Source organism: Mirounga leonina, unplaced genomic scaffold (assembly GCF_011800145.1).
Source record: "Mirounga leonina isolate KUSES-001 unplaced genomic scaffold, KU_Mleo_1.0 Mir_154, whole genome shotgun sequence".
Lineage (NCBI taxonomy): Eukaryota > Metazoa > Chordata > Mammalia > Carnivora > Phocidae > Mirounga > Mirounga leonina.
Genome location: NW_023270389.1, coordinates 64,576,650 through 64,603,396, shown reverse-complemented (window position 1 = coordinate 64,603,396; position 26,747 = coordinate 64,576,650). Strand labels below are relative to the sequence as shown.

Below are 26,747 nucleotides of genomic sequence, written 5' to 3'. Positions count from 1 at the left end.
TGGGGATATAGTGCAGCAGTGGTGGAAGGAAGTAGCTAGACAGATGAGCCTGTGGTAGCAGGGGGTCTGAAATGCTCTCCTACCACTGGGAGGGCTGCAGAGGAGCTGAGGGACCTGGTGGCCCAGCAGGCATCGTACAACTCCAGACTGAAGGTCAGGATCATGGATACAGCGCTGGGAGTGGGCATGACATCCCACAGGTGAGGTAGCACCAGTCCAGCCGTGGGACATGATTGCCTCTTTGCCCCAGAGGTCAGTGAAGATCCATGGAGACACCAAGATCCTAGGTCTTCTTGCCACCATAAGGATATCCCTTAAGTCCCATCTGGAGAAAAATTTACCTGAAAGCATCTATTTAAACCAACTCTGGTAAGGAATTAAACTTAATGTCTGAATATTAACTGGAAGAGACTGAGATACTATTTGGCAAATTTTAAATTTCTGGCTATTTCCTAGGGTGAGTGTTCATGAGGAAGATTAGACTAATTATAGAAAAAACAGCCCCCATGTCCATGAGACAGATTTGATCAATTAATAGAAAATAAAGCAGCTACATTTGAGTTACGTGTGGGTAGATACGACCATGCAATAAAGGGCAAAAAAAGAACATTGTGTTTGGTGAGGTGATGTTAATCCATCTTGGCGAAGGGCTGAACCTGGGTGGAGGCAGGAAGGAACACCTTCATATACTGAGGTAAGAAGAAGAGTGCCAGAGAAGTGGCAGCGATTGAACGGTTTGAGGACAGCTGGGGAAGTGGTTGCTGAATAACTCAGTCTTAGAGAAGAGAAGGTTTGAAATACTCTTCTAGAAGAGTGAATTACCTAGTGGAATATAGTAGCATAGCTGGGAAGTGCTGAGGGTCCACTTAAAACTTGTGTTCATTTATTTAGAGTGAGAACAGTTAGCCTGGGAGTGCTTTTTTCTCTCTCCATGGTCAGCTACTTGACTATGAAATTTGGGTTTATCTAGGATTGCCAGGTTAGTTTAATGGCTGGAGAGTGGGAAAAGGAAATGGAAGTTTTAGGCAAGGGAGGTAATCAGGCACCATGATTTTGTTTGTTTGTTTATTTATTTATTTATTTTTATTAACATATAATGTATTCTTTGTTTTAGGGGTACAGGTCTGTGATTCATCAGTCTTACACAATTCACAGGGCTCACCATAACACATACCCTCCCCAATATCCATCACCCAGCCACCCCATCCCTCCCACCCCCCTCCACTCCAGCAACCCTTGGTTTGTTTCCTGAGATTAAGAGTCGCTTATGGTTTGTCTCCCTCTCCCATTTTGTCTTGTTTCATTTTTCCCTCCCTTCCCCTATGATCCTCTGTCTCGTTTCTCAAATTCCTCATATCAGTGAGATCATATGATACTTGTCTTTCTCTGATTGACTTATTTTGCTTAGCGTAATACCCTCTAGTTCCATCCATGTCGGTGCAAATGGCAAGATTTTTGATGGCTGCATAATATTCCATTGTATATATATACCACATCTTCTTTATCCATTCTTCTGTTGATGGACATCTAGACTCTTTCCATAGTTTGGCTATTGTGGACATTGCTGCTATAAACATTGGGGAGGCACCATGATTTTTAAGCTAGGGACTGAGGCTATAAGGAGGGTAGGGTGATGGGCAATGGAATGTGATGGAATCAGTGGATTAGGAGACATGGTGTGGTTAAGGAAAAGGTAGAGTGGTCAGAATGGGATGACTTGATGTGTGTATACACACACACACACACATACACACACTTTAGAAGTAGTGTGTGTTGGAACAAGAGGGTTTAAGGTTTAAGCTATGGCAGAAAGTGCCTCAGATAGGGAAGATTGTTAAAATGATCAGGAAGCAGAGGCTGAGGTCTTAGATGAATTTTTTTCTTTCTTTTTTTGTTTTTTTATGAGAGAGAGAGAGTGCATGTCTGAGCAGAGTGGGAGAGAATCCCAAGCAGGCTACATGCCCACCATAGGGCCCCAACTCAAACCTGAGATCATGATTGGAGTCAAAGATCGAGTTGGATGCTTAACCGAATGAGCCACCCAGGTTCTCCCCCCGCCCCCCAGCTTTTTTTTTAAGATAAATTTTCTAAGTAAGGGAAGTTCCTAAGAATGTTAAGCATTGGAATGAATTGTTTCAACAAAGGCAAAATTCTCACATTGACTTCCTAAGCCAGGATTTAAGAGTCTGGTAGAAAGAGCCAAGTGGAGACAGAGAGGCACTCACCTCTGTTTAAATAATGGGTGAAAGGCATTCTTTTTTTTTATTTTTTATTTTAAAGATTTTATTTTTATTTATTTGACAAAGAGAAAGAGACCACGAGGGAGGGAACACAAACGGGGAGTGGAGGAGGGAGAAGCAGGCTTCCTGCCGAGCAGGGAGCCCGATGCGGGGCTCGATCCCAGGACCCTGGGATCATGACCTGAGCCGAAGGCAGACGCTCAATGACTGAGCCACCCAGGCACCCAAGGATGAAAGGCATTCTGTGGGTTTACAGCTGATTTGGTGAAATAGGTCAGTACCAGGTGCTGGCGAACTGCTGTCGTGTTACAGACTGTCCTTGGGGAGGTGGGGGGTGGATTGTGAAGGCCCTCAAAGAGTAGAACCTTGAGAGATGGCTTGAAGTCAGGATTTGTAGATTCTTGGGCACTGGCTAAAGGATTCACCTGAGGGTCAAGGAAGGATTGATAATAAGGTGGGTTTGGAAAGGACTTTGGATATGACTTCCATTTTTCTTTTTAAGTGGGAGTTATAATTCCTGTTTCTTTTGCTTCTTCCTTTTATTCTGTAAGGAGGTTTGGGAAAGGTCTGTATGGCAGAGCCCTGAGCCTGAAAACATTTGGTCCATGTGAATGCCACAGCAGAGGACGTTCTTAATGAGACAGGATGACCTGCTTTGTGGATAGCAGTAAGTTGTTCTCCTTCTTCAGACAGCCTGGTGATTGTTCAGAGGGCTCGAGAACAGAGCAACTGTTGGGAAGGGGTGGAGATTGGTTCCTGGAACTCAACAGTACAGTTGGCCTCACCATGGCCATGTGGCTTCTACTGGTACAGAGTGCCTGGTTTGCCACCAGTAGAGAGGGATCCTGAGTTCCCCCCCAGATGGCAACACATCTTTGGGACCAGCTGGGCAACTGATGTCAGGTTTTTATTGTAGACCCTTTTGTCATGGGGAGGGATCACTGATTTGTTCTTACTGGAACTTTTCTTGCCCTTTGATTTGCCTTCTCTACTTGTCCTGCCATCTCTGAGACCTACTGACGGGCTTCTGTAGACCATATATGGTTGCCTCTGACCCTCACAGGAGAATTGAAGCAATGGGCTAAAACTTGTGGTTTGACTGCTATTGACATACGCTGTCATTTGAGACAACTGATAACTTAGAGCCGTGTTTCTTTTTTAAAGATTTTATTTATTTATTTGACATAGAGAGAGGGAGAACAAGTAGGCAGAGAGGCAGGCAGAGGGAGAGGGAGAAGCAGGCTCCCTGCTGAGCAGGGAGCCCAATGTGGGACTCGATCCCAGCACCCTCGGATCATGACCTGAGCTGAAGGCAGCCGCTTAACTGGCTGAGCCACCCAGGTGCCCCTAGAGCCGTGTTTCTCAAACTTATCAGTCTTAGAACCCTTTTACACTCTTAAAAATTGAGAAGGATTTCATAGGAGTTATTTAGGAAAAAAAAAAGTTATTTAGGACTCTGATTAGGTTTTACTCTGGATAGGTTTTACTTATATGGCTGTCTCTATTGATTATATTGTATAAAAAATTAAAATTGATATGTTTTGAAAATATGTATTTAAACATAATTATTACATTTTAGCAAAGTTTTTAGTGAAACTATTTTCTGAAACAAAAGAACACTTAGAGAAGTTGCTTGTTTTACATTTTTGCGTATCTCTTTAATGTCTGGCTTAATAGAAGACTTTCGGATTCTTATAACTGCTTCTGCATTTAGTATATTGCAAAATATCATATAGCCTCTAGAAAACTCCACTGTACTACACTCATGAGAGAATGAGAATAAAAAAAGCAGAAAAGGTGTTACTATTATTAAGAAAATAGTTTTGACTTCATGGGTCTCCTGAAAGAGCTTTGGGGATTTCAGTGGTCCCTGGACCATATTTTGAGAACCATTGTTAGAAAACACTGGACATGTCTTTTTTTTTTTTTTTTTTTTTAAGATTTTATTTATTTATTTGAGAGAGAAGGAGAGCGCAAGCAGGAGAAGTGGCAGGCAGAGGGAGAGGGAGAAGCAGGCTTCCTGATGAGCCGGGAGCCCGATGCGGGCTCAGTCCCAGGACCCTGGGATCATGACCTGAGCAGAAGGCAGATATTTAACTGACTGAGCCACCCAGCCACCCCTGGACATGTTTTTTGTATCATTTTGAGAGGCTGAAGTTTGTTCCTAGCATATGTTGTGAACCAGTGAACCAATTTTGGTTCTAGTTTTCTCATAAGTCATATTGGGATCAGGAACCAAGGTTTGGACTTAGTGCCGCCTAGTTAGGATGACTTAGTCAATTTTTGCTTCCCATTTTCTAACTCTAGGCTGGCTCTGGTTGTTTATGAGATGGTTCGCCTATATTGGATGTGGCCAATACGGGATGGTGATTAGCTAGCTTACATTTACTTGTCACCACAATATATGACGACTGAATATTATTATTTAGTAGCTAATATTTATTATCACTTAGCAATACCAGGCATGATTTTAAGTGCTTTACTTTATTACTTCACTTAATTCTCATAACAACCTGAAGAAAGTGTCTGTTAGGTTTCTTATAAACACAAATACAGAACATTCATACACTTGTAGGAGTGCAATTTGATAGGACCTGTCAACTGAGCACTATGTTTTCTCGACCCTACTTGTGGAATTCTGACAAAATTACAAACAACAGTGGCTGTACAAGGATACTTAGTATAGCAGTTTGATAATTAAAAAGGGAGAGAGAATTTTAATGTCCATTAATAGGGGACTGGTTAAGTTATGATGTAGCCATATTATAGAATACTGTCCAGCTGTTCAGATGGAACCATTTTTACGGATGTGGATGGCTGTCCATGACACATTGCTGGGTGAATAAAGTTGTGGAACAATGTATATATTTTAAATAAATTTGTGTGTGTGTGTGTGTGTGTGTACTTGTGTGTATAGAAAAAGTTTGGAAGAACACCCCAGAATTCTAATATGATTACTTCTGGAGAATGGGACTCGGAGGCGGGAGGGAAGATACTCCTTTGTACCTTTTATGTTTTGTATTTTTTCCTCCAATCAAGCGTGTATCCTTTTTTGTAATTAGAAATTTAAATAAACTTTGAGAAAGTCTTAGACTTTGTTTCATTTGAAATTGTATGAAATGGTGTGTGCTGCTTGGGATGAAGATGCCTTAGAAATGCTTGCCAGTGCGGCGCCTGGGTGGCTCAGTCATTAAGCATCTGCCTTCGGCTCAGGTCATGATCCCAGGGTCCTGGGATCAAGCCCTGCATCGGGCTCCCTGCTCCGCGGAAAGCCTGCTTCTCCCTCTCCCACTCCCCCTGCTTGTGTTCCCTCTCTCGCTGTGTCTCTGTCAAATAAATAAATAAAATCTTTTTTTTTTTTTAAAGATTTTATTTGAGAGAGAGAGAACACATGAGAGGGGATAGGGTCAGAGGGCGAAGCAGACTCCCTGCCGAGCAGGGAGCCTGATGCGGGACTCGATCCAGGGACTCCAGGATCATGACCTGAGCCGAAGGCAGTTGCTTAACCAACTGAGCCACCCAGGCGCCCAAATAAATAAAATCTTAAAAAAAAAAAAAAAGGAAATGCTTGCCAGCTTAGGTCCACTTTTTTTTTTTTTTAATTGTCAGTTGATTAGACTAAGAGTGAACCTCTTGATAGAAAGTTAGTTCATTGGCTGACCATTGGCTTTAGAATTTGAACTGAGAGAAGTAGAACTGTTCATAGTCCTCATGATAGTCTGCCTCTGCTCGAGCCTAGTATTTAACTTTTCCTTGGTATTCCTGAGACATCTCAGTATCCATTAATAACCTTTATTCGTTTTCCCCTGTGAGCACACAAGATGACTCCCATTTCTCAGCCTCCTTGCAGTTTGGGGCCCTGTGACTCATTTTTGGCCAATGGAGTGTGGGCTGGAGGTTATACAAACCATTTCTGGGTCTGCCATGAAACATCCTGTGCATTCTTCCTGCTCTCTCTTCCTTGCCTTGAAGACTGTGGAGGCCATGAGTGGAGTTGGAGAAACAAGCATGAGTCATGTCATGGAGGATAGCTCTGGGGAATTGCATTTCGTGCATCAGAGTTAGTGGGAGCTAGAGATAAACCTCTGTTAAGTTAAGTCACTTAGAGCAGCCCTTCTTGAACTTTAATGTGCAAATAAATCACTCAAAGGTTTTGTTCAGGTGTAGATTGTGATTCAGTAAGGTCTGGGTTGGGTGTGAGATTCTGCATTTCTAACAAGCTAAAGCCGTTGGTTTGCTGATCACACATGAGTAGCAAAGACTTAAGAAAGGGGTAAATTAAATGACATATAGGGGTGTCTGGGTGGCTCAATTGGTTAAGCAACTGCCTTCGGCTCAGGTCATGATTCCAGGGTTCTGGGATCGGCCCCGATTCAGGCTTCTTGCTCAGCAGGGAGTCTCCTTCTTCCTCTCCCTCTGCCTGTTGCTCCCCCTGCTTGTGCTCTCTCTCTCTCTCAAATAAAAATAAAATCTTTAAAAAAAAATAAATGACATATAGCCTACTGTAAGTACTCAGTAAAAGCACTTATCAAATGGATATTATATCGTCCTGAAATAGCACTGAATATGATGAAAAGGAACTAGGGACTCTACATTAATAATCAAGTGTTAAATTATTCCTAAGTACATGTATACTCTTTCATGTATCATGGACTGTAGTTTAGTATTATATGTGCAGAAAGTACATGAAATCAGAACCTGAAGTTATTTTTATTTTTTATTTATTTTTTTAAGATTTTATTTATTTGAGAGAGAGAGAATGAGAGCGAGCACGAGAGGGGGGAGGGCCAGAGGGAGAAGCAGACTCCCCACTGAGCAGGGAGCCCGATGGGGGGACTCGATCCTGGGACTCCGGGATCATGACCTGAGCCAAAGGCAGTCGCTTAACCAACTGAGCCACCCAGGCGCTCCTGTTTTTATTTTTTAAATACTTTATTCATTGAGAGAAAGCAGCACAAGTCGGGAGAGGGACAGAGGGAGAAGAAGAGACTCCCTGCTGAGCAGGGAGCCTGATGCGGGACTTGATCCCAGCACCCCCGAGATCATGACCTGAGCTGAAGGCAGAAGCTTTACCAACTGAGCCACCCAGGCGCCGCAGAATCTGGAGTTATTTTTAAGATCATTTTGAATATAAACCATGATTTGGCTGTTTGCAATTGTTGCATGCTCCTCTAGCTACTTTCCTGGAAAAGTAACCTCTTCCCATTATAATTAAATTTTTTAAAATACTTTTGTTTTGGAAATAATTTCAAATTTACAGAAAAGTTGCAAGAATAAGAATAGGACAAAAAAATCTGCATACTTATTACCCAGATTAACATTTGACATCATTTACACACTCTCTCCTCCCTTCCTCCCCTAAGCCCCCATCTTTATCCACATATACACACTTTTTTCTTTCTGAATCTGTAAGTTCCATATATCCTGATCCTTTATCCTAAATACTTTAATATGTATTCCCAACAATTAGGAAAGTTATACATACCTCATTAAATTTATACATACTTCATAAAGTTATACATACTTCCTTAAATTTAACATTACCATAATACTTTACTGTCTGTATTTCAGTTTTGTCAAGTGACCCAATAATGTTCTTCATAGCATTTTCCCTTTTATTTTTATTTATTTATTTATTTTAAAGATTTTATTTATTTACTTGAGAGAGAGAATGAGAGAGAGAGAGAGCGCACAAGAGGGGGGATCGGGAGAGGGAGAAGCAGACTTCCCGCTGAGCAGGGAGCCCGATGTGGGACTCAGTCCCGGGACTTCAGGATCATGACCTGAGCCGAAGGCACCCCTATTTTATTTTTTTTTTAAAAGATTTTATTTATTTCAGAGAGAGCACAAGCATGAGTAAGGGGAGGGCTAGAAGGAGAAGCAGACTCCCTGCCCAGCAAGGATCCTGATGTGGGCTTGATTCCAGGATCATGACCCGAGTCGAAGGCAGACACTTAACTGACTGAGCCACCCAGGCGCCCCGGTATGGATCTAATTTTATCATTTTCTAAATGGCTATTAGTCCCGTCACCATTTATTAAAAATATTAGAGCAAATCACTGAGACAAAATCAGTGTTTGTATTATAGATCATATACTAATTGGCTCTAACTCTGGGCTTTCTACTCTGTTTCATTGGTCTGTATACTCATACACTTGAATCACACTGTTTTACTCATAGAGAATTACAGAGAATTTAATATCTAAGAATACTCATGTCATCTTCAGATAATGTAATCTTGTTTCTTTTTCAATTTGTATGCCTCTCATTGTTCTTTCCAGGCTAATATACTCTGAGTAATGCCTCCAGAACAATGGTAAATAGTAGTGGAGGTAGTTGGCATTCTTGTATTGTTCCCCCTGGTCTCCCTGGGGCTTACTTATTATGTAAGGTTCTGGATTTAGGTCTGAGGGACATATATTTTATCATGTTAAGGAAGTGTATCCATCCGTTTCTATTTTCTCAGGAGTTTTTAATTAAGAATAGGTGTTGAATTCTGCCAAAGGTATTTTCATCATCTGTGGAGAGTCATGATTTTTTTTGTCCTAGACTTACTAATGTCCCACTATAAATTTACTTAAGAGAGACTAGAGAACCAACTTGTATGTAAGTCTTCTTATATTTCAGGTTTGCTTGCTTAGGTAAAGAGCATCATTAAAACAAAACTGTGTTTCTGGTTAAGCGACGGCCTTCGGCTCAGGTCATGATCCTGGAGTCCCTGGATCGAGTCACGCATCAGGCTCCCTGCTTGGTAGGGAGTCTGCTGCTCTCTCTGACCCTCCCCCCTCTCATGTGCTCTCTCTCTCAGTCTCTCTCTCTCAAATAAATAAAATCTTTAAAAAAAAAATGTGTTCCAATGAGAAATTTTAATCAGTGGCGTGTTTATGCAAATTATTTCCCCAACCCCAGTCTTGTCTAAAATTTTTTAACAGTTTAGCCAAATAAAGGTGAAGTTTTAAATTTAAGATGCTAATAGAATCATGGGGTAGAATGTTTGAGTTGGATTGTATCTCAGAAACAGTCTAATCTGTAACTTTTGCATAACGAGTTTATTTTTTTAAAAGGCGTATAGACAGTAAACAAAGTAAACAGTCAGATCTTCACTTCTACCCAGTATTATCTGTCCTAGACTGTTCCATTAAGTTCCAGTCTCTAAACATCTTAAATTTCAATAATCGTCCTCTTCATCAGAGTCCATGACTTTTCTTCTGTTGAATTTAACTGTGGTTTTCTTTTCTGTTTGCTGGCTTACTTTTTCAAGGATTTCTATTAAACCTTGTTCTGATACCTTCCCACTTAGTTGTCCATATCTTGCCATCTGTATGAGGTAATTCTCTACTGCTTTAGTTTGTTTGGACTTTACAAGTGCTAAGTTACTTAAGCGGGCCCGGACTGACTGATCCAGGACTTGGGCTAAGATACTGTTTCTCATTTCTGCTTCCCTGTGCTTTGCTTCCTGTTGTGCTGCATCGCCAGGATCCCCATGCTTCGCTTGCAGTTTGGCCAGCCTCTGCTTCCTCAGAGCCTCCAGCTCCTCCTTAGCCATGGTGCGGCAGTCCGGGGTCGAGCCGAATCTGTAACTTTTGGACAAGAATAATCAATGGATGCTAAAATGAGTGGGCAAAAGTATGATCAGAAATAGGTATTTACAGTGGTGCCTGGGCGGTTCAGTCAGTTAAGCATCAGCCTTGGGTCAGGTCACGATCCCAGGGTCCTGGGATCGAGCCCCGCATCGGGCTCCTTGCTTAGCTGGGAGTCTGCTTCTCCCTCTGCCCCTCCCCCTGCCTGAGCTTTCTCTCTGAAATAAGTAAATAAAAAAAAAGTAATAAAAGTAAATAAAAAAATAAGTAAATAAAAAAAAGATATTCACATAATTTTTAGTCTCCTTAGTAGATCCTTATTAAGTACAAGGGAAAAAATATAGTAACTTCACAGTAGATAAACTTGGCGGGCATCACTTTAACCAGGTGAACAAAGGTAATAACTCTAATAATATGACATATTGACATGGTATACTTCCTGATACCCACTGAGCAGGACACAACATCCGTTCTCTGATGTATAATATCAAAAATGTAACCTGAATTTAATCATGAGGAAACATCAGAGGAAACCAAATTGAGGGATAGTATACAGTAACTAGGCAGTACTCTGCAATTGAATCCAGGTGGTGAATGGCAGAGAGATTGAAGAACCTCTTCCAGATTAAAGGACACCAAGGAAGCATGAAAACTAAAGCATGCAAAATATGTTCTGGATTAAAAATTGGACATTAGTGGGACAATTGATGAAATTTGAATGAAGTCTATAGATTAGTTAATAATATTGAATCACTGTAATTTGTTTTGCAATTAATACATTTATTAGATATGTTAAAGACTATACACTTACTACATTTTTTTTTAAAGATTTTATTTATTTATTTGTCAGAGCACAAGCAGGGGGTAGCGGCAGGCAGAGGGAGAAGCAGACTCCCTGCTGAACAAGGAGCCCGATGTGGGACTCGATCCCAGGACCCTGGGATCATGACCTGAGCCGAAGGCAGATGCTTAACCCTCTGAGCCACCCAGGCGTCCTGAGATTACATATTTTTGAGTAATCAAGAACTGTTACAAAAATGTACCTTATATTAGATGGTAAAGGAAGTTTAAACAAATCTCAAGTAATAGCTTTGTTCTCTGATTACAATGCAGTAAAATTAGAAATTATTAGATTCAATGCTAATTTTTCGATTTTGATAATTGTTCTTTGATTATGTAAGATGTAAGCATCATATGATGTCCTTGTGAAGGACAAATGGAATTCTTTACTATTTCTTGCAATTTTTGTTATCAATCTGAAATTATTTCAAAATGAGAAGTTAAAAACAATTAAAAGTTTTATCTTTTTGAGGTAGATAATGGGTGAAATGACAGACTGAGGTTTGCTTTAAAGTAATTTAGTTGGGAGGTATTGGTGAGGGTATAGTTTGTATAAGATTAGCCATGTGTTGGTAATTTTTGAAGCTGGTTGATGAATGTGTGGGGTTCCATTATACTATTCTCTACTTTTGGGAATGTTTCAAACTCTCTATGACAAAAGTAAAAGGAAAGGAAAGATGAACTGTCCTCAAGTGTCTGGTCATTCTTGATTAGTCATATTGAAGAATGAGGCACTAAAAAGTTTTAGGTTGAAAAATAACAACTCTGGGTGTTTATGCAGATTCTTGCCCAGTGGGTGTCTATATATGTGGTCATCTGGTGTCTTCCAACTGTCAGGGTTATTCTCTTGGACTGGTCAGTTTTTCTACAAAGGGCTTGTATCTATTTGGGGATGGATCAGAGAAGCAGAATCACTGAATGACAAAGGATAAGGATTATAGAGGTTAGACCTTACATAATTTGGGACTTGGTAAAGTTGCTGTTGTCTCTGAATTGTGTGGGTCCTGAAATCAGTGGAGCTGGCAGAAGAAGCTGGATGTCATATCGGGGGGAAGCAAAAACCCATTGGAATCCAACTGGAACTAATGAGGACAACTTGAAACCTGTGTCTGTCACTGCCTTCCCCTGAATGACACCAGTGACCTGCAGAAATTGCTAATGCTCCTTGCCACAGAACTGTTCATGTACTGGGCCCCACAACTTGGAGAAGGTTCAGGAAGAGATACCATGGGAGATGGAGGAGCAGAGGGCCTGGCTGCTAGGCCAGGCCAACAAGGTAAGCCATTAGGTAGTGACCGTGTACACAGGCTGCAACAGTACCTGTACCCTACACAAGCCCTGCACACCCTACAGAAGAGGATGATGATGGTTGCTTCACTTCTGCCTTCCAAATCGCACACATCTTTTTTGGCTAACCTTAATCCAGAGTCCTACAGAGAGGAAATTTTGGGAATTGTAGTTCCAGCTGGCTGTGTCAGTAGACTACAGAAGCCCCTGCAGTTCATCCCTTGTCACACATGCATGCCTCTTTAACCTTCCTTAACCATACTTGGCATCAATAGCAAGTTCATTCATCTAACTATCCTGTGCGCAACTGAAAGCACACGGTCATTCTCCAAGATCCATCTGTCTACGTTAGCCAAATCAAGTTAAATGAGGATGTGGGAGGAAATCACCACCTTTGCATCTTTCACATCATTGATGGTGGCAGGAAGTCCTCCAGAAATGCAGTATTGGTTTTGGTTTACTGTTTAGGTAGGTAATGGCAGTTCTAGTGGCTTCCACATGCACTTTTATCCATGCTAGTCATTACTGTATGGGTAGGGGATTAGAGGGGATTCTTTTTTTATTTATTTTATTTTTAAAGATTTTATTTATTTTAGAGAGAGAGAATCTCAAGCAGACTCCATGCTGAGCACTGAGCTCAAAGCAGGGCTCGATCCCATGACACAGATCATGACCTGAGCCGATATCAAGAGTCGGATGCCCAACCGACTGAGCCACCCAGGCGCCCCAAGAGAGGGGATTCTGTCAGTTGTTAAGGATGTCTGTTCCAACTGTACGTTCCAGCAGAATTAACTGCACGGTGGATTTGGGACCTATTGGACCCAGTTTGAGATAAATCTGAGCCAAATCTGCATTGATCCTCTGATTTCCATAAGCTGCTATTCCTGAAAGTTTGGACCAAATGGTATTTTGAGTCTTTAGGAATTCACTCTAGTTCAGAGCCAGTATCTAGTAATCCTTCCAAGGGCTGCTTATGTCCTCTTCCCCAGAACAAAGTCATCCTTAATAAATGGCTGTTGATCTCTTTAGGGAAGCCTAGGTGGAAAATTTATAGTATCCATATTTAGCTCTGTGGTAGAATTCTTCTTAAGGGAATTCCCTTCATTCCAGAGACTCTGGGTCTATGAAATGGCTCCAATCTGGGAATTGGTAGAGGGGCCACAACTTTACTTTTTTGGTGATTTAAATCATACTTCGAGTTTTTCCACTTAAACTAATCAAGACTTTTTTTTTTTTTTTTTAAGATTTTATTTATTTATTTGAGAGAGAGACACACAGCGAGAGAGGGAACACAAGCAGGGGGAGTGGGAGAGGGAGAAGCAGGCTTCCCGCTGAGCAGGGAGCCTGATGTGGGGCTTGATCCCAGGACCCTGGGATCATGACCTGAGCTGAAGGCAGACACTCAATGACTGAGCCACCCAGGCGCCCCTAAACTAATCAAGACTTTAATAGATTGCCCATCTGTTTCAGTTCTAGGGGCACTGATTTCTTTTTTTTTTTTTTAAGATTTTATTTATTTATTTGAGAGAGAGAGAGAATGAGAGAAAGAGAGCATGGGGGGTGGTAGGGTCAGAGGGAGAAGCAAACTCCCCGCCGAGCAGGGAGCCTGATGTGGGACTCGATCCTGGGACTCCAGGATCATGACTTGAGCCGAAGGCAGTCGCTTAACCAACTGAGCCACCCAGGCGCCCTGGGGCACTGATTTCTTAGCCAATGTCAGAGATCTCTGCGGTTCAAACCTTTCTGGTTACTGTTTTGGCTGCCATTATGGTATTCATTCCCACCTTGTCTTTGGTGATTAAGTGCTGTCACTTGGTCCCTGCCACCACAGGATCCGATCATCTCCTGCTCAATTTAGGGAGTCAGTTTGATGGCAGGAGTTACCACTTTTATTCCTGGCCTATGAAGGCTAGCCATCCCAGAGCTCTTAAAGGAGTCCCGGGTTCCTCTCATGAATATATTTCTCTTAGCTTGGTGAATGGAATGTTTTCTGGGTCCTCCCAGGGACATGGTTAAGGGCAAGCAGGTCTAACATATTAAACCCACTCAGCATTCTGATATCCTTAAGCCATCAGGAAGACCTCAGTACTCAAAGAAGTTTAGATGTTTCACCTTCATTTAGTGTATGTCACCTTTAGGTCCAGCTTTCATTAAACCAACCAAGCAAACTGTTAGGCGTTCCTAGCTGCTTGAGCCAACCTGTTGAATCCACAGTTTCTGCTTAGCACACCCGTAGCAATAAATTCGGCCTAATCCAGCATTATCTTCCATCTGAATCCAACACTCCAACACTCTTAGGATCCTTTCCCGTATGTGTTCCTCAAGTTTTTGTTGATATAAATTGGCAAAATCTCACAATTCTTTTGGTGTGTAATGAATCTCCTAATGGCTTGCACTTTTTTTTTTTTCAAAGATTTTATTCATCTGTCTGAGAGCATGCAGAAGCAGGGGTGGGGGCAGAGGGAGAGGGAGAAGCAGGTGTGGGGCTCAATCCCAGGACTCTGAAATCATGACCTGAGCCAAAGGCAGATGCTTAACCGACTGAGCCACCCAGGTGCCTGCACTTTTTTTTTTTTTTTTTTAAGATTTATTTTAGAGAGCGCATGCACAAGCAGTGGGGAGGGGCAGAGGGAGAGGGAAGAATCTTAAGCAGACTCCCTGCTGAGGGTAGATCCTGGCTTGGGACTTGATCTCACAACTCTGAAATCATGACCTGAGCTGAAATCGAGTTGGATGTGTAACTGTGCCACCCTGGTGCCCCAATGGGTCGTAGTTTTCTGCTTTATTCTTTGGGGTCTGCTGGGACTTGAGTCTGGTCATAGATCTAAAGCACTGAGAGATGGTGAAGGTAGTTCCACAGCAGGTCCTTCACAGGGCACTTACCATAGGGGGAGACCATTGCAGGTTCTTTAGGCAAAGGGAGACCACCCTCTTCAGAGTGTTTTTACTGGTAGAGGAAATTCAACAGAATTTAGGAGTTCAAGGCATCAAATTTCATGGGTTTGCATCCCAAATTTAGGGTCCCATTCCTTACCAATCAGTTTCCTAACTTAAGAGTTAAAATGTGAGTTTGGAAATTCAGTCTACATTATCCTCTGTTCTTGGTACACCAAGTGTGGTCTGGGGATCAGCAGTATCATTATCAATGGGAGCTTGTTAGCCTTGCAGAGTTTTGTGCTGCAGCACAAACTTATGGAATCAACATACATTTGCTGCTTATAATTTCAGGATATTTGGGGGCGCCTAGGTGGCTCAGTTGGTTAGGCAACTGCCCTCAGCTCAGGTCATGATCCTGGGGTCCTGGGATTGAGCCCCACGTCAGGCTCCCTGCTCAGTGGAGAGTCTGCTTCTCCCTCTCCCTCTACCTGCCTCTCTGCCTACTTGTGCTCTTTCTCTATCTCTCTGTCAAATAAATAAAGTCTTTAAAAAATAATTTCAGGATATTTGTGTAACTTGTGTATTTACGTTAAATAGATGAATGGATTTCTGTAAGTATTACAGTTCTCAGCAGTCCAGGTATTTGATAAATATTTCCTTTGAATTTTTTTTGGATGTTGTGATTTGGTTTTATATTTAATTCTGTAAATACTACATCTAAAATTTTTGTCAATTAAGTTTTAGATGATTTCCCCTTTCCATGTGGGGGCTCCCCATTTAGACTCTAAATTAGATGTGATGCTCCCTCTGTTGGACAATGGTGTTAAAAGCACACAGACATTTTTCAGTATAGTGTCTTTGTTTTCAGCTATTAAAACTCAGTATCCCTCAGTGATCATCTTCATGAGTGTCCTTTCCAAACTGTTCTCAACTTCTGACATTTACCATAGCTTTTGTTTTGAATTTGAACCAGAAAATCAAAACTTTGTCATAAATATCTATATAAAACTCATCATAATGAAAGAACAACTGGGCAAATTGATGTGGTAACAGTGCCTTAATAATGACTATGTTATTCATGTTAAAAGCAAAAACTCATGTTTGAAACTAGTAGTCAATTGAATTTGTGATGATTTGGGGGAGAATTGTGCCTATCGATCTATATTTACAATGGGATTTATTACTACAAAATATTTTATACAGTGAACCCCCCTTAAATTTTGTTGTAATGGGGCGCCTGGGTGGCTTAGTCGTTAAGCGTCTGCCTTCGGCTCAGGTCATGATCCCAGGGTCCTGGGATCGAGCCCCGCATCGGGCTCCTTGCTCCGCGGGAAGCCTGCTTCTCCCTCTCCCACTCCCCCTGTTTGTGTTCCTGCTCTCGCTATCTCTCTGTCAAATAAATAAAATATTAAAAAAAATTTTGTTGTAATAATTACTTGTTAGGATAAAAATAAGAAATGTGATTGTGTGGAATAACCTTGTCTATTCTGTCTTGTTCTAATCTTAGAACTCAAATGGTTGCTTTTGCCGCAACTAGCTATATTTCTCAACAGTTCCTGAAAAGGCACATAACCCATGTGATAAACATCTTAGACAGTTTATTTTAAAAGTAAAAATTGGGGGACACCTGGGTGGCTTAGTTGGTGTCATTGGAGTCTTGATTTCAGCTCAAGTCTTGTGAGTTCGAGCCCTGCTTTGGGCCCTATGCTGGGCGTGGAACCTACATTTAAAGTCGACAAAGTCATTATTGTTTAAATACAGTAAAATAAAAAAGTATCCTTTTTAAAAGTTAACTTGTTGCCATTTTATTTTACACATGACCTATTCATGTTTAATTTTGAGCATTTAAGGGTATTTATAGTTCTAGGTTAATACTGATTTTTTTTAAAGATTTTATCTATTTATTTGACAGAGAGAGAGAGCACAAGCCAGGGGGATCAGCAGGCAGGGGGAGAGGGAGAAGCAGGCTCCCCGCTGAGCAGGGAGCCTGATGCAGGCCTAGATCCCAGGAGCCTGGGATCATGACCTGAGCTGAAGGCAGACCTGACTGAGCCACCCAGCCCCCCCCTGACTTTTTTATTCATTACTTTGGTTGAGAATCATAATGTTAGGAAGTACCCTGTTTTTTATTGTTTTGGTTTTGTTGTTAAGTCTTTGAGGCAAAATAACCAAATAAGGGGGAAAAGTTAGTTTGATCAATAGATATAACTTCATAAAAGTCAAAAATATCTGTATGTCAAAGAACTGACTTATAATGGAGAAGCCAAGAAACTGAGGAAAATATTCGCAACATAAAAAGGCACATATCCTTAATACATAGAAATCATTTATAACTTGAAAGAAAACAGCTTACTTATGAAGGACTCCCTGCTTTCTGCGACTTTTTTCCTTTCTTTGTCTTTGTATAGTTCTGATCTTTAGGTTTTTAGAACCTGGGAGAGATTCTCTTCTGATTCATTGGTTCTCAATGTTGGCTACACATTGGAAGCACCTGGGGAGCATTAAAAAATACTGGTGCATGGTTCCCACCCAGACATCTGATTTAATTGGTTCAAAGTGTGCTTGAATGTGGAAATTTTAAAAGCTCCCTAGGTTATTCTAATGTGCAGTCTGGTTTGACAATGATTATCTTTCTTTTTCATCCTAATTGACCCCCTCCTTTGCAACTTTATATTCAATATATTTATATTGCTACAGCTGGGTTCATTCAGGCTACAAATGATATCCGTAAATAGTTCTGTATGTTGAATTTCAAACTGGACATTCACATTAGCATGTTCTGTACATATTTAAATGACTGTCACATATAGGGCAGGCACATATTAAATCAAATTTTTTTTTTTTTAAAGATTTTATTTATTTGCCAGAGAGGGAGAGAGAGATCGCGAGAGCCGGAACACAAGCAGGGGGAGTGTGAGAGGGAGAAGCAGGCTTCCCGCTGAGCAGGGAGCCCGATGTGGGACTTGATCCCGGGACCCTGGGATCATGACCTGAGCCGAAGGCAGATGCTTAACAACTGAGCCACCCAGGCGCCCTGAAATCAAATTTTTAATTGGAATGGTTGTGATGTTTCTCACAAATTTGATGAGTATCAAAATTTAATTCTTTTTAAATTTTTTTATTTTATTATGTTAATAACCATACATTACATCATTAGTTTTTTTATTATTATGTTAATCACCATACATTACATCATTAGTTTTTGATGTAGGGTTCCATGATTCATTGTTTGTGTATAACGCCCAGTGCTCCATGCAGAACGTGCCCTCTTTTAACACCCAACATCAGGCTAACCCATCCCCCACCGAACCCTCAGTTTGTTTCTCAGAGTCCATAGTCCCACATGGTTTGTCTTCCCCTCCAATTTCCCCCCGCTTCATTTTTCCCTTCCTACTATCATTTTTTTAACATATAAATAGTATTATTTGTTTCAGAGGTACAGGTCTGTGATTCAACAGTCTTACACAATTCACAGCGCTCACAATAGCACATACCCTCCCCAGTGTCTATCACCCAGCCACTCCATCCCTCCCAGCCCCCGACTCCAGCAACCCTCAGTTTGTTTCCTGAGATTAAGAATAACTCATATCAGTGAGGCATATGATACATGTCTTTCTCTGATTGGCTTATTTAGCTCAGCATAACACCCTCCGGTTCCATCCACGTTTTTGCAAATGGCAAGATCTCATTCCTTTTGATGGATGCGTAATATTCCATTGTATATATATACCACGTCTTCTTTATCCATTCATCTGTTGATGGACATCTTGGCTCTTTCCCCAGTTTGGCTGTTGTGGACATTGCTGCTATAAACATCGGGGTGCACATACCCCTTTGGATCCCTACATTTGTATCTTTGGGGTAAATACCCAGTAGTGCAATTGCTGGATCATATGGTAGCTCTATTTTCAACTTTTTGAGGAACCTCCATACTGTTTTCCAGAGTGGCTGCACCAGCTTGCATTCCCACCAACAGTGTAGGAGGGTTCCCCTTTCTCCGCGTCCCCGCCAACATCTGTCGTTTCCTGACTTGTTAATTTTAGCCATTCTCACTGATGTGAGGTATCTCATTGAGGTTTTGATTTGGATTTCCCTGATGCCGAGCGATGTTGAGCACTTTTTCATGTGTCTGTTGGCCATTTGGATGTCTTCTTTGCAGAAATGTCTGTTCATATCTTCTGCCCATTTCTTGATTGGATTATTTGTTCTTTGGGTGTTGAGTTTGATCAGTTCTTTATAGATTTTGGATACTAGCCCTTTATCTGATATGTCATTTACAAATATTTTCTCCCATTCTGTCGGTTGTCTTTTGGTTTTGTTGTTTCCTTTGCTGTGCAAAAGCTTTTTATCTTGATGAAGTCCCAAGAGTTCATTTTTGCCCTTGCTCCCCTTCCCTTTGGTGATGTTTCTAGGAAGAAGTTGCGGCTGAGGTCGAAGACGTTGCTGCCTGTGTTCTCCTTTAGGATTTTGATGGACTCCTGTCTCACATTGAGGTCTTTCAACCATTTTGAGTCTATTTTTGTGTGTGGTGTAAGGAAATGGTCCAGTTTCATTCTTCTGCATGTGGCTGTCCAATTTTCCCAACACCATTTGTTGAAGAGACTTTTTTCCATTGGACATTCTTTCCTGCTTTGTCGAAGATTAGTTGACCATAGAGTTGTGGGTCCATTTCTGGACTCTCTATTCTGTTCCACTGATCTATGTGTCTGTTTTTGTGCCAGTACCATACTGTCTTGATGATGACAGCTTTGTAATAGAGCTTGAAGTCCGGAATTGTGATGCCGCCAGCTTTGCTTTTCTTTTTCAACATTCCTCTGGCTATTTGGGGTCTTTTCTGGTTCCATACAGATTTTAGGATTATTTGTTCCATTTCTTTGAAAAAAGTGGATGGTATTTTGATGGGGATTGCATTGAATGTGTAGATTGCTCTAGGTAGCCTTGACATCTTCACAATATTTGTTCTTCCAATCCATGAGCATGGAACGTTTTTCCATTTCTTTGTCTTCCTCAATTTCTTTCATGAGTATTTTATAGTTTTCTGCATACAGATTCTTTGCCTCTTTGGTTAGATTTATTCCTAGGTGTCTTATGGTTTTGGGTGCAATTGTAAATGGGATCGACTCCTTAATTTCTCTTTCTTCTGTCTTGTTGTTGGTGTATAGGAATGCCACTGATCTCTGTGCATTGATTTTATGTCCTGCCACTTGACTGAATTCCTGTATGAGTTCTAGCAGTTTTGGGGTGGAGTCTTTTGGGTTTTCCACATAAAGTATATCATCTCGCAGAGTGAGAGTTTGACTTTTATTTATTTTTGTTGTCTGATTGCTGTGCCTAGGACTTCTAGTACTGTGTTGAATAGCAGTGGTGATAGTGGACATCCCTGTGGTGTTCCTGACGTTAGGAGGAGCGCTCTCAGTTTTTCCCCATTGAGAATGATAGTCGCTGTGGGTTTTTCATAGATGGCTTTTATGATGTTGAGGTATGTACCCTCTATCCCTGTATTCTGAAGAGTTTTGATCAAGAAAGGATGCTGTACTTTGTCAAATGTTTTTCCTATATCTATTGAGAGGATCTTATGGTTCTTGTTCTTTCTTTTATTAATGTGTTGTATCACATTGATTGATTTGCGGATGTTGAACCAACCTTGCAGCCCAGGAATAAATCCCAGTTGGTCGTGGTGAATAATCCTTTTAATGTACTGTTGGATCCTATTGGCTAGTATTTTGGTGAGAATTTTTGCATCCATGTTCATCAGGGATATTGGTCTGTAATTCTCCTTTTTGATGGGTCTTTGTCTGGTTTTGGGATCAAGGTAATGGTGGCCTCATAAAACGAGTTTGGAAGTTTTCCTTCCATTTCTATTTTTTGGAACAGTTTCAGAAGAATAGGTATTAATTCTTCTTTAAATGTTTGGTTAGAATTCCCCTGGGAAGCCATCTGGCCATGGGCTCTTGTTTCTTGGGAGATTTTTGATTACTGCCTTCAATTTCCTTAGTGGTTATAGGTCTGCTCAGGTTTTCTGTTTCTTCCTGGTTCAGTTTTGGTAGTTGATACATCTCTAGGAATGCATCCATTTCTTCCAGATTATTGAATTTGCTGGCATATACTTGCTCATAATAGGTTCCTATAATTGTTTGTATTTCTTTGGTGTTGGTTGTGATCTCTCCTCTTTCATTCATGATTTTATTTGGGGCCCTTCTCTTTTCTTTTTGATAAGTCTGGCCAGGGGTTTATCAATCTTGTCAATTCTTTCAAAGAACCAGCTCCTAGTTTCGTTGATCTGTTCTCCTGTTCTTTTGGTTTCTATTTCATTGATTTCTGCTCTGATCCTTATTATTTCTCTTCTCCTCCTGGGTTTAGGCTTTATTTGCCGTTCTTTCTCCAGCTCCTTTAGGTGTAGGGTTAGGTTGTGTACTTGAGACCTTTCTTGTTTCTTGAGAAAGGCTTGTATTGCTATAAACTTTCCTCTTAGGACCGCCTTTGCTGCATCCCAAAGATTTTGAACAGTTGTGTTTTCATTTTCATTTGTTTCCATGAATTTTTAAAATTCTTCTATAATTTCCTGGTTGACCCATTCATTCTTTAGTAGGATGCATTTTCGCTTCCATGTATTTGAGTTCTTTCCGACTTCCCTCTTGTGATTGAGTTCTAGTTTCAAAGCATTGTGGTCTGAAAATATGCAGGGAATGATCCCAATCTTTTGGTACTGGTTGAGAACTGATTTGTGACCTAGGTTGTGATCTCTTCTGGAGAATGTTCCATGGGCACTAGAGAAGAATGTGTATTCTGTTGCTTTGGGATGGAATGTTCTGAATGTATCTGTGAAGTCCATTTGGTCCATTGTGTCATTTATTTATTTATTTATTTTAAAGTTTTTATTTTATTATTATTTTTTTTATTCACTTGAGACACAGAGATACAGAGAGAACATGAGCAGGGGGAGAAGCAGAGGGAGGTGGAGAAGCAGGCTCCCTGCTGCCCAGGGAGTCTGATGCCGGGCCCAATCCCAGGACCCTGGGATCATGACCTGAGCCAGAGGCAGACACTTAACCATCTGAGCCACCCAGGCGCCCTCAGTGTGTCATTTAAAGTCTTTATTTCCTTATTGATCTTTTGCTTAGGTGATTTGTGCATTTCAGTGAGGGGGTTGTTAAAGTCCCCTACTATTATTGTATTGTTGTCGATGTGTTTCTTTGCTTTTGTTATTAATTGGCTTATATAATTGGCTCCTCCCATGTTAGGGACATAGATATTTACAATTGTTAGATCTTCTTGTTGGATAGACCCTTTAAGTAGGATATAGTGTCCTTCCTTATCTCTTATTGTAGTCTTTGGTTTACAATCTAATTTGTCTGATATAAGGATTGCCACCCCAGCTTTCTTTTGGTGTCCATTAGCATGGCAAATGGTTTTCCACCCCCTCACTTTCAATCTGGAGGTGTCTTTGGGTCTAAAATGAATCTCTTGCAGACAGCCTATCGATGGGTCTTGTTTTTTTATCCAATCTGATAGCCTGTGTCTTTTGATTGGGACATTTAGCCCATTTACATTCTGGATAACTATTGAAAGATAGGAATTTAGTGCCATTGTATTGCCTGTAAGGTGACTGTTACTGTATATTGTCTGTGTTCCTTTCTGGTCTATGTTACTTTTAGGCTCTCTCTTTGCTTAGAGAACCCCTTTCAATATTTCTTGTAGGGCTTGTTTCATGTTTGCAAGTTCTTTTAGTTTTTGTTTGTCCTGGAAGCTTTTTATCTCTCCTTCTATTTTCAATGACAGCCTAGCTGGATATAGTATTCTCGGCTGCATATTTTTCTCATTTAGTGCTCTGAATGTATCTTACCAGTCCTTTCTGGCCTGCCAGGTCTCTGTGGATAGGTCTGTTGCCAGTCTAATGTTTCTACCATTGTAGGTTACAGATCTCTTGTCCCGAGCTGCTTTCAGGATTTTCTCTTTGTCTCTGAGACTCGTAAGTTTTACTATTAGATGTTGGGGTGTTGACCTATTTTTATTGATTTTGAGGGGGGTTCTCTGTGCCTCCTGGATTTTGATGCCTGTTTCCTTCCCCAAATTAGGGAAGTTGTCTGCTATAATTTGCTCCAATATACCTTCTGCCCCTCTCTCTCTTTCTTCTTCTTCTGGGATCCCAATTATTCTAATATTGTTTCGTCTTATGGTATCACTATCTCTCGAGTTCTGCCCTCGTGATCCAGTAGTTGTTTATCTTCTTTCTTTTCCGTCATTTTGTCTTCTATATCACTGATTCCCTCTTTTGCCTCATTTATACTAGCAGTTAGAGCCTCCATTTTGGATTGCACCTCATTAATAGCCTTTTTGATTTCAACTTGGTTAGGTTTTAGTTCTTTTATTTCTCCAGAAAGGGTTTCTCTAGTATCTTCCATGCTTTTTTCAAGCCCAGCTAGTATCTTTAAAATCGTCATTCTGAACTCTAGTTACGACATCTTACTAATGTCCGTATTGATTAGGTCCCTGCCAGTCGGTACTGCCTCTTGTTCTTTTTTTTGAGGTGATTTTTTCCGTCTTTTCATTTTGTCCAGAGGAGAACGGATGAATGAGAGAACAAAATGCTAACAGGGTAACAGTGACCTCAGAAAAATATACACTAAACAAATCAGAAGAGACCTGAAACCAGGGGAAAAGAAAGGGAAGGAACGAAAAAAGAAAAGAAAAAGAAAAAGAATTAAAAAAAAGTATATGATCAAATATGATCAGGCTGGTGAATAGATCAGTGCCACACACTAGATTTTGGGCATGTTTTGGTCTGTTAGAAGAAACTGCCTCCAAAATTTTCAAGAAAGAAAAGCTTATATATGTACAAAAATAAGGGTAAATACGATGAAGGGATGGAATATTACTGTAAAGATGAAAATTATAAAAGATTTTATAAAAGGAATTGATAAGTTGGTTGAAAAAAGAAAGAAGAGAAATTAAGAAAAAAAAAAGGGAGCGAATGTGATCAGGGAGGAGACTAGAACAAAGCCATACACTAGAGATTTAGGGTATGTTTTGGTCTGTTAGAAGAAACTGTATCCCAAAATTTTAAAGAGAGAACAACTTATATATATACCAAAAATAAGGTTAACTACTATGAAGGGATAGAATATGGCTCTAAAAATGAAAAATAAAAAAGATTTTTAAAAAAGGGATTGGTTGAAAAAGGGAAAAAGAAAAATTAAAAAAAAAGAAAAAAATTAAAAAAAATTAACTTTGAAAGACTAAAGAATCAGGGGGAAAAAAGCCTTGAATTCTTTTTTTTTTTTTAAAGATTTTATTTATTTATTTGAGAGAGAGAATGAGAGAGAGAGCACATGAGAGGGGGGAGGGTCAGAGGGAGAAGCAGACTCCCTGCCGAGCAGGGAGCCCGATGCGGGACTCGATCCAGGGACTCCAGGATCATGACCTGAGCCGAAGGCAGTCACTTAACCAACTGAGCCACCCAGGCGCCCAAAAGCCTTGAATTCTATGTGCAGTATTCCCCTAGTGCTGGAGTTCAGCCGTTCTCATTGATGGGTAAACTTGGTCTTGGCTGGATGGTCCTGCTGATCTTCTGGGGGAGGGGCCTGTTGCCGTGGTTCTCAGATGTCTTTGCGGGGTCCAGGCTAAGTAATCTGCTTGGGTTTGCTCTTGGGAGCTTTTGTTCCCTGCAAGCTTTCCATACAGCTTTGGAGGCCGAGAGTGAAAATGGCGGCCTCCCAATTTCCGCCCCAGAGGAGCCGAGAACTCGAGGCCCCACTCCTCAGTGTGCCCCCAGAGAAAAGCAGTCGATCACTCCCGTCTCCCCGGTCTCCGGCTGCACTTCGTGCTCACCCTGCCTGTGACTGCGCGTTTCTATCTCTGGCACCCGACCCCGTGTGGAGTCTCCAAACCTAGCAGATCCCTGCGGTGCGCTCCCGCGCCGCTCCTCCCAGGGGAGGAAGGGGAGTCTCCCCGGATCTGCCGCTTGTTGGGTCCCTGCTGGAAGAGCAGTGGCCCGGCTGTGCCGCGGATCATGGTTTATGGCAACCCTGAGCTGAGAGCCCGCGCCTGGGCTCCGTCTCTGCAGCCGGCTTCCCTGCTCTGATACCTGGGAGCTCTGCCACACTCAGGCACCCCCGGTCTTTCTGTGACCCCGAGCGTCCTGAGACCACACTGTCCCAGCAAGGGTTCCACCACCTGCTTAGACACTGGAGCGACGTCCCTCAGCGGAGCAGACTTCTAAAAGTTCCGATTTTGTGCCCTGCTACTCTGTCACTTGCTGTTAGCGGCCGACGGAGGCCCCCTTCCCCGCCGTCTATCCTCCCAAATATCACCTCGGATTCACTTCTCCCACATCCTAACTTCCAGAAAGTGGTTGCTTTTCTGTTCAGAGAGTTGCTGCTGTTCTTTTCTTCAATCTCCTGTTGAGTTCGTAGGTGTTCAGAATGGTTTGATCCCTATTGAGCTGAATTTCTGGGACCAGACAAAATCCAGGTCTCCTACTCCTCCACCATCTTGCTCCTTACCAAAATTTAATTCTTACTAGCATTTTTCAGTTACTGTGTTTACCTTTTGTTAGGAAGTAGGTGTTAATTAGAAAGATTTATGTTGTACAGGGATCAAGAATAGAATGTGTAGATATTTAAGTAATGGTTTCTTTTTTTTTTTTTTAAAGATTTTATTTATTTATTTGACAGAGAGAGACACAGTGAGAGAGGGGACACAAGCAGGGGGAGTGGGAGAGGGAGAAGCAGGCTCCCCGCTGAGCAGGGAGCCCGATGTGGGGCTCGATCCCAGGACCCTGGGATCATGACCTGAGCCGAAGGCAGATGCTTAACGACTGAGCCACCCAGGTGCCCCTAAGTAATGGTTTCTCTGGGCAATTTAATTTCAATTTTTTTTTCTACTGAATAAGAGATACTTTGTTTAGGTGCTGAAAACGTAACCACCTTACAGAAGACTTAAAGTCTATGAATGAGTTGGTTTTCACTTTTCGTGAAAATTGCAGAATTTTGAAAAATATCCAGGTTTCTGGGCCACATCTTTAAACTCTACAGGTGAGTCTGATGCATAGCCTGAGTTGAGAACCGTTGGGAAAGAAAAAAAAACAGGATAAAGTGAAAATCATAGGCACAAGTAATGACTGTGGGACTAATGGGGACATGTATATAGATTATCTGGTAGACAATTTGACTGTATCAGAGTGTTGTTTGTGTTATAGGGAAGGTTATAAGAGGTAAGGTTGGAATAGATTGTGGAATACAGAGGCCTTGACGACCAGGCTAAAGAATGTGAACCTCAGGGGCACCTGGGTGGTTCAGTTGGTTAAGCGTCTGCGTTCGGCTCAGGTCATGATCCCAGGGTCCTGGGATGGAGCCCTGCGTCAGGCTTCCTGCTCCACGGGGAGTCTGCTTCTCCCTCTGCACCCTCCCCCCCTGCTCGTGCTCTCTCTCTCAAATGAATAAAAATCTGTAAAAAGAATGTGAACTTTATTTTGTAGGTATTGATGAGCCCATAAAAATTTTGAGTAGTAGTACAAAGTGCATGGAATTCTGGGAGATTAGTGTAGCAGTATGATTTTGTGAACGTGCTTGAGGAGAGATGTGGGAAGACTGAAGATGGGGATTCCAGTTAAGAAAGAATTTGCTTTATTCTGGGTGTGAAGCAGGGAAGGCCTCAGTTAGGAAGATGGCAGTAGCCCAAAAAGAAGATATGCCATTTGAGAGAAGAGTTGACCCAATTCAGTGAGTGACTGATTATCAGGTGAGGAAGGAGTGAAGGATGAGTTCGGGGTTTTGAGCTTCAATTGTTGGAATAATGGTGATATTATGCTGTTTGAAGCTATTCTTGTGGGTGAGATCTCCAGGCACTGGTGAGGATCCAGCTTAAGGAAAGTCACGTCTCAGGACTGGGAGACAGAAAGCTTTTAATTAAGTTAATTTCCCCC

At 41.4% G+C, this 26,747-nt stretch overlaps 2 protein-coding genes across 3 annotated transcripts in view; one reads left to right on the top strand and one right to left on the bottom strand.

Annotated features, from left to right (window-relative positions):
• SMYD3 (SET and MYND domain containing 3) overlaps positions 1 to 26,747 on the top strand; it is a 708,476-nt gene that overhangs the window by 4,063 nt on the left and 677,666 nt on the right. The gene's annotated exons all lie outside the window — the stretch shown is intronic.
• LOC118014568 (programmed cell death protein 5-like) lies at positions 9,293 to 9,805 on the bottom strand. The gene has a single exon (XM_035010987.1). It carries the CDS (start codon positions 9,784 to 9,786, stop codon positions 9,409 to 9,411), a length of 378 nt encoding a protein of 125 aa, XP_034866878.1. The 5' UTR covers positions 9,787 to 9,805; the 3' UTR covers positions 9,293 to 9,408.